At 45.7% G+C, this 13,181-nt stretch overlaps 1 protein-coding gene across 1 annotated transcript in view; it reads left to right on the top strand.

Annotated features, from left to right (window-relative positions):
- LOC137563526 (translation initiation factor eIF2 assembly protein-like) overlaps window positions 1-13,181 on the top strand; it is a 101,268-nt gene that overhangs the window by 54,268 nt on the left and 33,819 nt on the right. The window contains exon 7 of the mRNA XM_068276104.1: window positions 2,785-2,833. Coding sequence (XP_068132205.1) covers window positions 2,785-2,833 — 49 coding nt within the window. The remainder of the gene's footprint in view (window positions 1-2,784; window positions 2,834-13,181) is intronic.

Consider the following 13,181-nt stretch of genomic DNA (forward strand, 5'->3'; position numbering starts at 1 on the left):
CTGTCTTCTGCCATCTGGTGTACTGCATAAGTCGATTTTTTGACTGTGCAATATTCAAACTTTTTTGCATCATCCTCATTCTGACATTGTGAATTTTAACTTTCCATTCCATATAGCATAGTTCAAATGTAGCATTTAGCTAACATCAGCACCACATCATAACGCTACACATTACAATGCAACGCTAATCTCGCACTGTTAACATCGCATAGACTTTTCATCGTAGTGTAGTAAGCTGCGTTATAAGACTCTATAACGCAGCTCCGCAACGTCCCACTGTGAACCTAGCCTTAATGTCAATAACTTTCTCTATGGGGTAACTCACAAGCTAAGCCCTACCATAGCTTTAAAGTGGCTACCAACGATCCACTAACGAAAAAATTGAGCGATCACATACCGTATTTTTCGGACCATAAGATGCACCTGACCATAAGACGCACCTAGTTTTTAAAGGACAAAAATCTGGGGAAAAAATATTGTTAATCTGTTGCGTCCATGGTGCAGGGACGTTTTGTGTAGAGCGCATTTTAAATAACTCCATCAATCAAACTGATGTCAACAATAAAGACATTAAAAACCAATAAAAAAACACCCACATAACCAAATAAGGTAGTTATATAAAACCAGGCAAGCAGCAGAACACATTACCGGCCAACTCATGACAACTTCACTCTCTACACACTTACAATCTGCATCCAACCTAACACAAGATCTCGATAGGTCATTCAACAGGATAAAGATTAATTGCACACTGCAGTCAGAAGCAGATTTTGCTGTAATGGCCATAAGTGAAGTGATAGTCCAGACAGCAAGAAATTGAGTTATGGTAGATAAAGCTCAGTCCAATTCCAACACATTCCATTGATACAAAGCCAAGGTCTTTCGCTTTGATAGCCTCATAGCCAGTACATGCAACAGTTAAAGTGGAGGTTGTGACAAATAAACTGCAGCAGCTTGAACAATGTATTTACAACACCAGAGTACAACTTCATATGACATCTCACTCACCACCTCCAGGGCCTCGTGATAGAATAGTCCCATCCTGTGATCCTATGTCTGATAAGTGTAGTATGCAGGGACCGTGAAGAAATTCTGTTGCCGAATGCAGGTATGCAGTGTGTGCCTGCTGCCGACTGGCATCCCTGAGTAGCGTTACTCAGGCCACTCACTAGTCAGGTCCATGTGTAGACCATGCGGCTACATGTGCGAAAGTTGGTTTGGCCGGCAATACGAAGCTCCGCCCACCCGTCTCTTCCTGCCCAACCAGGCGCGAAACACAAACAACCAACAGAAGAGTCTTGCTATTGGCTGGCATACACGCGTCCTGAAGTCCCATAGGGCGTGATGTCTATTCGGGTTGGGCAAAGGATTGCTATTGGCTAATGCACTGTCCCCGTCGCCGCTCAATCCTGTAGCGCTGGGCGCCGCGGTAGCGTCACTGCTCCCATGGCAACAGATCACGGAAGCCGGTCCACTGCAGTATATGTAGCAGCCGGCTTCCGTGACCTGTTGCTATGGGAACAGTGACACTACCGCGGCGCGAAGCGCTACGGGATTAAGCGGCGACTGGGACAGTACATTAGCCAATAGCCAGCCTTTGCCCAGCCCGAATAGACATCACGTCCTATGGGACTTCAGGACGCGTGTATGCCAGCCAATAGCAACACACTGGTCGTGGCTCAAATTATGTTCCGTGATGTGGGGAACGAGTCGACTAGGTTAAGCAGCAGTGGGGATAGTGAGGGGATTCCTCCCAGCCGAATAGATAATCGTATCTGCACTGGCTCTGCATTTGCTGCATTGTGGGGGGTTACAATTGGCCACACATTCGGACCATAAGACGCACACACTTTTTCACCTCATTTTTGGGGGAGAAAAAGTTTGTCTTATTGTCCGAAAAATAAGGTAATTCTGATCGGAAGTGACATATCGTAATACATCGTTCACTACACCATCAGCGAACCAATCTTTGCTTCCTATCTGTCACAACAGACAAGAAAATCCTAATTTTGGTTCGATGAAAATCCAGTCAGACAACTGTTTTTATAATCGTTCGTAATCGAAGTTCGTAAGCTAACTCTATGGAGGTTGTGTCTTGAGTGAGATGTGCTCATGGAACTGTAGTCACTGTGGTGCCCTGCATGCATTACTTTATTACCTTTCTTTTCCTGATTGACACAACCTGGTTTTTCTCTTCTAGCTGAATTACTAACCTAGACATTCACTTCCCTGAAGGCTGTAAGTCCAAGCCACAGACCTCTCTATTGGAGATGGGAGGTTGAGCAGTAGTCCAGGTCAACACACACGCACGCACACGCACACACACACGCACTGTAAAATGTAGCTGAGAGGTATTTTCCCACCTCTACAGCAGGGGCTAGGGAGTCTGGGTGCTTTCACATAATATCTGTCCAGAAGATACAACAATCTGTTCATTGAAGGATTCCATAAGATATGTACTCTACAAATGTTACATTAGTCAGAAATTCACTGATGCTGTACCTGGCTTTAGACCAGTTCTACTATCACATTACACGCTTCTGACCTGTGTTGGCAGGCACAGATGACGTAGTGTAAGTTGAGCCTTTTATTTATGTCTATAAAATATATGAAGAGTTACGTGCAGTGCAGTTACAAGAGTTTTATTGTTTTCCTGGAATATTGTTTAAATGTGAAACCTGAACTATTCAGTGATCTTTAGAATTTAGTCCTAGTGTAATTTGAGAACTTAGTGTACAGACTCTTCATTGCTAAATTGTTTTTGTTTTTATTCTCTATCCCCAGGTTTATTCATTGCACAGATGATTCTCCTGACCCTAGTGTAAAGTATGAGGTGAGCAACATTTTACTTAGCATTATTATTTAGAAAAAAATATGAGATGTTTTAGTGCAGTGCTGTCCAACTGGCGGGCCGCATCTGGCCCGCCAGGCCTTCTGCTGCGGCCCCCCTGCTGTGGCAGTGTTAGCCTCCGTGTCCCCAGAGCTTTTTTTTTTTTTTAAACTTTTCCCCCATTCCTCTGATATAATGTAATAAATTACAGCCCCCCTCCGCTAATCTCCCCTAGTTCCCCCGTGCAGCCGCCGCCTCAACTCTCAGACCGGCGGCGAGCAGGAGATAGGAACCAGCTACACCGCGCACGGCAGCCGCACGGGGGACTTTAAATGCGGGACGTGACCGATGATGTCACTTCCTACATTTAAATTCACCACGCGGCTGCCGAGCGCTGGTGTGGCTGGTTGCTATCTCCTACCCGCGGCTGATCTGAGGTGTGGCGGCGGCAGCACGGGGGAACGAGACGAGAGGAGCGGAGGGGGGCTGGAAATATTACATTACAGCAGGCAATCTGACAGCGATTTGTGGGGACATCTGCAGCCAATGTAAGTGCATTTTGTGGGGACATCTGCAGCCAATGTAAGTGCATTTTGTGGGGACATCTGCAGCCAATATAAGTGCATTTTGTGGGTCCATCTGCAGCCAATCTGACAGCATTTTGTGGGTCCATCTGCAGCCAATCTGACAGCATATTGTGGGTCCATCTGTAGCCAATCTGAGTGCATATTGTGGGTACATCTGCAGCCAATCTGAGTGCATTTTGTGGGTACATCTGCAGCCAATCTGACAGCATTTTGTGGGTCCATCTGCAGCCAATCTGACAGCATTTTGTGGGTACATCTGCAGCCAATCTGACAGCATATTGTGGGTCCATCTGCAGCCAATCTGACAGCATATTGTGGGTACAACTGCAGCCAATCTGACAGCATTCTGTGGGTCCATCTGCAGCCAATCTGACAGCATATTGTGGGTACATCTGCAGCCAATCTGACAGCATTTTGTGGGTACATCTGCAGCCAATGTAAGTGCATTTTGTGGGTCCATCTGCAGCCAATCTGACAGCATTTTGTGGGTCCATCTGCAGCCAATCTGACAGCATTTTGTGGGTCCATCTGCAGCCAATCTGACAGCATATTGTGGGTACAACTGCAGCCAATCTGACAGCATTCTGTGGGTCCATCTGCAGCCAATCTGACAGCATATTGTGGGTACATCTGCAGCCAATCTGAGTGCATTTTGTGGGGAAACTGCTGCTAGATTTTTTTTCGGGGGGAGGGTTGTCTACCGGCCCTCCACCATGTGGCCTGGAAAAAAACCGGCCCTCCATGCCCGCGAAGTTGGACAGCACTGTTTTAGTGCATGCCCATGCTTTTCCTTGTACACTTTCTGTGTAAAACTGTAGTGATTTGTTTGAGTCCAGTTTCTGCATTTACCCTGGTTCAATAATATGATTAAACCTAAATTGTTTCATTCAACTCTAGGAATGACATTTTGCATATAATCAAGTGTTTTACATACCTGTAGGGATGAAACTGGGTTGTTCTTTATATTTCTATGAAGCATTTAAAATGGATCTCGTGGAGAACTGCAACATTTTTAAGAGTAAAAGACTGCATAGCTTGGCACCAGTGCAGAGCCCGGGCAGCAGTCACTTGGGCAGACAACTGAGAATCCTTTCATTTTCTATCATTTTGAGCTGCTCTTTACTCTGGAGTTCTAGGCATTGACATTGAAGATCTAGGAGATGCACCAAACCTCCTTCACACATTGGATTTGGAGGGTAAGGCGGGGACCCCAGACACGCTTGCGTGCCAAACTGCAGCCCCCAAGCCCTGCTGGTTCCTGAGATATTATATACAAATCTATCTCCGGAAACAAAGGGGCGGTAGGTCTGCAATGTGGCAAGGAAGTCGGTTGGAGGCTCCGTACAAGACAAATTTGTAGAAAATGCGGCTTAAACTTAATGAATTGAGGGTGCATCTGTTAGTGTGGCAGCAGACCCCCATAAGTAGCGGAGGTTCCTGCTTTGGGGGGGGGGGGGGGGGCAGGAATCTGGGAGTTTTAAAATGTTCTGTTGGAGTATAGGGACCCTCTGTTGATTCGAACAATACTGACATAAGGAATTTGAATAGCGCACATGCCTCAACTAGAGAAATCAACAACCTATTATTTCATGAAAACTTATTTAACCACTTGAGGACCACAGTCTTTCTACCCCTTAACCCCCTTGCCGGTTATCCCGAGCTCAGCTCGGGGTAACCTGCGCAGGAGGATTTCTCAGGCCCCGCTGGGCCGATTTCTAACAAATAAAAAGCAGCACACGCAGCCGGCACTTTGCCAGCCGCGTGTGCTACCTGATCGCCGCCGCAGCGCGGCGATCCACCGCATGTAGCGGCGAAAGAGGGTCCCCCCAGCCACCCGAGCCCAGCGCAGCCGGAACAAACGGTTCCGGCCAGCGGTAAGGGCTGGATCGGAGGCGGCTGACGCCAGGACGTCGGCTGACGTCCATGACGTCACTCCACTCGTCGCCATGGCGGCGAGGAAAGCGAAACAAGGAAGGCCGCTCACCCTCTAGTGGGCTTTCTTGCAGCCAACTTTCAGTTGGCTGCTTGAAATAGTTTTTTATTTAAAAAAAACCCTCCCGCAGCCGCCCTGGCGATCTTAATAGAAGGACCAGAGCCTTTTTCTCCATTCAGACCACTGCAGCTTTCACGGTTTATTGCTCAGTCATACAACCTACCACCTAAATGAATTTTACCTCCTTTTCTTGTCACTAATACAGCTTTCTTTTGGTGCTATTTGATTGCTGCTGCGAGTTTTAGTTTTTATTATATTCATCAAAAAATACATGAATTTTGTCAAAAAAAGATTTTTTTTACTTTCGGTTTTCAAATAAAGTAAAATTTCTGTATACATTTTTGTCCAAATTTATTGTGCTACATGTCTTTGATAAAAAACAAATCTATTCAGTGTTTATTTATTGGTTTGGGTAAAAGTTATAACGTTTACAAACTATGGTGCCAAAAGTGAATTTTCCCATTTTGAAGCATCTCTGACTTTTCTGACCACCTGTCATGTTTCATGAGGTGCTAAAATTCCAGGATAGTATAAATACCCCCCAAATGACCCCATTTTGGAAAGAAGTCATCCCAAAGAAGATTTTATTTTTTGTCACAAGTAAGCGGAAATTGATTTTAATTGTTTTTTTTTTCACAAAGTGTCATTTTCCGCTAATTTGTGACAAAAAATAAAATCTTCTATGAACTCACCATACTCCTAACGGAATACCTTTGGGTGTCTTCTTTCTAAAATGGGGTCATTTGTGGGGTTCCTATACTGCCCTGGCATTTTAGGGGCCCTAAACCGTGAGGAGTAGTCTTGAAACCAAATGTCGCAAAATGACCTGTGAAATCCTAAAGGTACTCATTGGACTTTGGGCCCCTTAGCGCACTTAGGGTGCAAAAAGTGCCACACGTGGTACCGCTGTACTCAGGAGAAGTAGTATAATGTGTTTTGTGGTGTATTTTTACACGTACCCATGCTGGGTGGGAGAAATATCTCTGTAAATGACAATTTTTTTTTATTTTTATTTTTTTTTTTACACACTATTGTCTATTTACAGAGAGATTTCTCCCACCCAGCATGGGTATGTGTAAAAATACACCCCAAAACACATTATACTACTTCTTCTGAGTACGGCGATACCACATGTGGGACACTTTTTTGCAACCTAGGTGCGCTAAGGGGCCTAACGTCCTATTCACAGGTCATTTTGAGGCATTTGGATTCTAGACTACTCCTCACGGTTTAGGGCCCCTAAAATGCCAGGGCAGTATAGGAACCCCACAAGTGACCTAATTTTAGAAAGAAGACACCCCAAGGTATTCTGTTAGGAGTATGGTGAGTTCATAGAAGATTTTATTTTTTGTCACAAGTTAGTGAAAAATGACACTTTGTGAAAAAAACAATAAAAATCAATTCTCGCTAACTTTTGACAAAAAATAAAATGAACTCGTCATATACCTAACAGAATACCTTGGGGTGTCTTTTTTCTAAAAAGGGGTCACTTGTGGGGTTCCTATACTGCCCTGGCATTTTACGGGCCCAAAACCGTGAGTAGTCTGGAAACCAAATGTCTCAAAATGACTGTTCAGTGGTATAAGCATCTGCAAATTTTGATGACAGGTGGTGTATGAGGGGGCGAATTTTGTGGAACCGGTCATAAGCTGGGTGGCCTTTTAGATGACAGGTTGTATTGGGCCTGATCTGATGGATAGGAGTGCTAGGGGGGTGACAGGAGGTGATTGATGGGTGTCTCGGGGTGGTTAGAGGGGAAAATAGATGCAATCAATGCACTGGGGAGGTGATCGGAAGGGGGTCTGAGGGTTTGGCCGAGTGATCAGGAGCCCACACGGGGCAAATTGGGGCCTGATCTGATGGGTAGGTGTGCTAGGGGGTGACAGGTGGTGGCAGGAGGTGATTGATGGGTGTCTCAAGGTGTGATTAGTGGGGGGAATAGATGCAAGCAATGCACTGGCGAGAGGTGATCAGGGCTGGGGTCTGAGGGTGTGGGCGGGTGATTGGGTGCCCTAGGGCAGATAGGGATCTAATCTGATGGGTAGCAGTGACAGGGGGTGATTGATGGGTAATTAGTGGGTGTTTTAGAGGAGAGAACAGATGTAAACAATGCACTTGGGAGGTGATCTGTCGGTGGGTTTGCGGGCGATCTGATGGTGTGGGTGGGTGATCAGATTGCCCGCAAGGGGCAGGTTAGGGGCTTATTGATGGGTGGCAGTGACAGTGGGTGATTGACAGGTGATTGACAGGTGATCAGGGGGGATAGATGCATACAGTACACGGGGGGGGGGGGTCTGGGGAGAATCTGACGGGTGGGGGTGGTGATCAGGAGTCCCCAGGGGGCAGTTTAGGGATAAAAAAAATAGCGTTGACAGAAAGTGACAGGGAGTGATTGATGGGTGATCAGGGGGGTGATTGGTTGCAAACAGTGGTCTGGTTAGGGGCTGATTGATGGGTGGCAGTGACAGGGGGTGATTGATGGGTGATTGATAGGTGATTGACAGGTGATCAGTGGGTTATTACAGGGAAGAACAGATGTAAATAATGCACTGGCGAATTGATAAGGGGGGGCCTGAGGGGAATCTGAGCGTGTGGGCGGTTGATTGGGTGCCCGCAAGGGTCAGATTAGGGTCTAATCTGATGGGTAACAGTGACAGGTGGTGATAGGGGGTTATTGATGGGTAATTAGTGGGTGTTTAGAGGAGAGAACAGATGTAAACAATGCACTTGGGAGGTGATCTGGCGGCAGGTCTGTGGGCGATCTGATGGTGTGGGTGATCAGATTGCCCGCAAGGGGCAGGTTAGGGGCTGATTGATGGGTGGCAGTGACAGGGGGTGATTGATGGGTGATAGGTGATTGACAGGTAATCAGTGGGTTATTTCAGGGAAGAACCGATTTAAATAATGCACTGGCGAATTGATAAGGGGGGGGGGGTCTGAGGGCAATCTGAGCGTGTGGGCGGTTGATTGAGTGCCCGCAAGGGGCAGATTAGGGTCTAATCTGATGGGTTACAGTGACAGGTGGTGATAGGGGGTGATTGATAGGTAATTAGTGGGTGTTTAGAGGAGAGAACAGATGTAAACAATGCACTTGTGAGGTGATCTGACGGTGGGTTTGCGGGCGATCTGATGGTGTGGGTGGGTGATCAGATTGCCCGCAAGGGGCAGGTTAGGGGCTTATTGATGGGTGGCAGTGACAGTGGGTGATTGACAGGTGATCAGGGGGGATAGATGCATACAGTACACGGGGGGGGGGGGGGTCTGGGGAGAATCTGAGGGGTGGGGGGTGATCAGGAGTCCCCAGGGGGCAGTTTAGGGATAAAAAAAAAATAGCGTTGACAGAATGTGACAGGGAGTGATTGATGGGTGATCAGGGGGGTGATTAGGTGCAAACAGTGGTCTGGGGGGTGGGCAGGGGGGGGGTCTGAGGGGTGCTGTGGGCGATCAGGGGGCAAGGGGGGGGGGGCAGATCAGTGTGTTTGGGTGCAGACTAGGGTGGCTGCAGCCTGGCCTGGTGGTCCCTCGGACAATGGGACCAACAGGGCAGGAGGCAGCCTGTATAATACACTTTGTATACATTACAAAGTGTATTATACACTTTGTATGCGGCGATCGCGGGGTTAACAACCCGCCGGCGCTTCCGAACGGCCATCGGGTTGTTGTCGTCGTGGGTGGGCGGAGTCAGTTGCTGGGGAAGCGCGCGTCATCAATGATGCCATCGCTTCCCCGGCATGCCGAAAGGTCGCAACGCCCTTGGGCGTCTTCTTACATTCTGTCCCATCCGTCTTCTCCTATCCTCTTGGGGTTCTATGCTGCCTTGTCTCTTCTCCTGGCGTCTGACTTGTGGTGCTCTCTCTGGTTGTCTCACCATCTTCACTCTTGGGTTTGATTCACAAAGGCGTGATAACTGATATCACGGCTGTGCTATTCAGTTATCACACGATCTGCCAAGCGTGAAGGTTTGCGTGTGTAAAGGATTACGTTTGTGTGTAAACTAAAGTTTACGCGTGATCATGTGCGTGTTTGCACGTAAACGCGTGTGTGATTGCGTGCAAACCTTCGTTTAGCACGCAAACCTAATCCTTTACGCAAGCAAACCTTTGGGCGCGCAGATTGCATGATAACTGCATAGCACAGCCGTGATATCAGTGATCACACTTTTGTGAATCAAGCCCCTTGTCATCTTCTCTTCCAAATCCCACCATGAAGCATGCCAAAAGCAGCTTATTTATGTGCTGGGTGATGCCCTGTGGACTATATTAATCTGTTGGTCACATCAGTGGAGAAGTGGGAATATTTTGTTCCACAAAAATGGGGTAGCAGGACTTTATTGTCCCACAAAGCTGCCACAGGACCCTAGCCGGGAGATTCTGTATGGTTTTAACATGGTCCTAAATTAATGAAAGCTGCCATTACTGAGCTTGGTCTAAAACATGTTGTTTCTAAAGGTTCGTACAATCATTACACTCTACCGAGGTGGCCACTGAGATTGCATTTGTGAAGAATCCTGTGTTTGTACAGTGCCTGTTTGTACAGTGCCCCGACCCTCCCTGATGAGTGGACTAGAGATCAGGCAAACTGGATCATCTCGACCAAATGCTTCCGGACACTAATGTTCTTCTTCCTTACCCCTCTCACTTCATTGTGCGTTGCTCATTATCCCCCCTCCATAATAACAGAACGCATCGCTAGCTGTCGAGCCCCAATCCATGCCGGGCAACAGAAATTGCATGTGTGTATTTACAGGTAGCTTAAATTTGTATACTGATCCTCTGTGTTTAATGCCAGGTACAAACCATGCAATTTCTCAGCAGATTGATGGGTTTCATAGTTATTTTGGTTGAAAAAAGGCATACGTCCATTGAGTTCAACCAGTATAAAGTACAACACCAGCCTGCTCCCTCACATATCCCTGTTGATCCAGAGGAAGGCGAAAAAACCCTTACAAGGCATGGTCCAATTAGCCCCTAAAGGGAAAAATTCCTTCCCGACTCCAGATGGCAATCAGATAAAATCCCTGGATCAACATCATTAGGCATTACCTAGTAATTGTAGCCATGGATGTCTTTCAACGCAAGGAAAGCATCTAAGCCCCCTTTAAATGCAGGTATAGAGTTTGCCATAACGACTTCCTGTGGCAATGCATTCCACATCTTAATCACTCTTACTGTAAAGAACCCTTTCCTAAATAAATGGCTAAAACGTTTTTCCTCCATGCGCAGATCATGTCCTCTAGTCCTTTGAGAAGGCCTAGGGACAAAAAGCTCATCCGCCAAGCTATTATATTGCCCTCTGATGTATTTATACATGTTAATTTGATCCCCTCTGAGGCTGCGTCCACACTAGGTCCGGAAACGTATCCGTGGCTGCGTTTTTCAAACCTGATGAAAAACGGAGTCCCGGATACTAATGTTTAAAATAGCAGCCAGCCTCACCCAAGTAAAAAACGGATCCGTCTGCGTTTGCGGGGATCCGTTTCCAAAACCTGAACGGAAGGTCCGGACCTGCTGCATTTTCACGCAACGGATCAGGACCACGGATACACGCAGGGGTAGTGAAAGCAATGAGAAAACGCATCTCCAGCTCCACAGGCAAAAAACGGATGTGAAAACGGATAGCCTGAGCTTTATGATTGGCCCAAAAAATCCTCCCACTCCTTCCTAATGATAGAGACGTTTTCTGTCAGGGAAAAACCTGAACGGAAACTGATGCACTTTCATCAGTTTGCAGTACGGTGGGTACTTCCCCTGATCCGGACTGCAGTGTCCGTCCTGCAACCTGGTCTAGTGTGTACCCAGCCTGAGGCGTCTTTTCTCTAGACTAAATAAACCCAGTTTATCTAACCTTTCTTGATAAGTGAGACCTTCCATCCCACGTATCCATTTTGTTGCTCGTCTCTGCACCTGCTCTAAAACTGCAATATCTTTTTTGTAATGTCGTGCCCAGAACTGAATTCCATATTCCAGATGTGGCCTTACTAGAGAGTTAAACAGGGGCAATATTATGCTAGCATCTCGAGTTTTTATTTCCCTTTTAATGCATCCCAAAATGTTGTTAGCTTTAGCTGCAGCTGCTTGGCATTGAGTACGATTATTTAACTTGTTGTCAATGAGTACTCCTAAGTCCTTCTCCAAGTTTGATGTCCCCAACTGTATCCCATTTATTTTGTATGGTGCTAGACCATTAGTACGTCCAAAATGCATGACTTTACATTTGTCAACATTGAATTTCATCTGCCATGTATGTGCCCATATAGCCATCCTATCCAGATCCTGTTGCAATATGACACTATCTTCCTGAGAGTTGATGATTCTGCACAATTTTGTATCATCTGCAAAAATAGCAACATTGCTCACTACTGCATCTACTAGGTCATTAATAAATAAATTGAAGAGCACTGGACCCAGAACAGACCCCTGTGGGACCCCACTGCTAACAGTCTCCCATTTTGAGTACGATCTATTGACCACAACTCTTTGTTTTCTGTCCATTAGCCAGTTCCCTATCCATGAACACAGACTCTTCCCTAGTTCTTGCATCCTCAACTTTTGCACCAGACTTGTGGGGAACAGTGTTGAAGGCCTTTGCAAAGTCCAAGTATATTACATCTACAGCATTCCCAATATCCATATTAGCATTCACTACCTCATAAAAGCTGAGCATGTTAGTCAAACAGGACCTGTCTTTAGTAAACCCATGTTGATGCTGAGAAATAAGATTATTTTCTACTATGAAGTCATGTATAGTATCTCTTAGTAACCCCTCAAATAGTTTGCATACAAGTGATGTTAAGCTTACAGGTCTATAATTTCCTGGATCAGATTTTTTGCCCTTCTTAAATAATGGGAAAACGTGGGCTGTACGCCAATCCACTGGGACTCTGCCAGTTGCAAGAGAGTCACAAAAGATAAGATAAAGGGGTTCATCTATAACTGAACTTAATTCCCTTAGGACCCGAGGATGCATGCCATCCGGGCCAGGTGCCATGTCTATTTTTAATTTATTTAGACTTGCCTTCACTTCTTCCTGCGTTAAGTATTTAATATTACAGTTAGAAGATTGAGACTCTTCCGCCTCTGTAGTTTGCAACAGTGCTGTTTCTTTTGTGAAGACAGAAGCAAAGAAAGCATTTAATAACTCTGCCTTACCTTGGTCATCCACCATTGAGTTCCCACCCTCATCCTTTAGGAGTCCTATACAGTCAACCTTTCTTTTTTTAGAGTTAATGTACTTGTAAAACTTTTTTGGGTTAGATTTGATATCCTTAACGATTTGTTTTTCAGCTTCAATATTTGCCTGCCTAATTTCTTTTTTACAATTTTTATTGCACTCCTCATAATTGCTTAGTGCAGCCTCGGTCCCCTCCTGTTTTAAGACCTTATAGGCATTCTTTTTCCTCTTCATTTTATCTTTAACCTTTCTATTCATCCATAGAGGCCTTTTTTTATTCCTTGATATTTTGTTTCCATATGGGATATACATACTACAATATTGATTGAGTATAAGTTTAAAAGCTTGCCATTTCCCTTCAGTGTCTTCCCTTTGTAGTACATTATCCCAGTTCACCAAACTCAGTGCCTGCCTAATTTGATTGAACTTTGCTTTTCTAAAATTCATAGTTTTAGTGGTCCAGCTGCCCCGTGGCCTATCAGTCACCAGATCAAACGTTATCATGTTGTGATCACTATTTCCCAAATGTTCTTGAACCTGCACATTTGATACATTATCTGGTCTATTAGAAATGATCAGATCCAGTAACGCATTCCCCCTA

This window comes from Hyperolius riggenbachi, chromosome 3, assembly GCF_040937935.1.
Source record: "Hyperolius riggenbachi isolate aHypRig1 chromosome 3, aHypRig1.pri, whole genome shotgun sequence".
NCBI lineage: Eukaryota > Metazoa > Chordata > Amphibia > Anura > Hyperoliidae > Hyperolius > Hyperolius riggenbachi.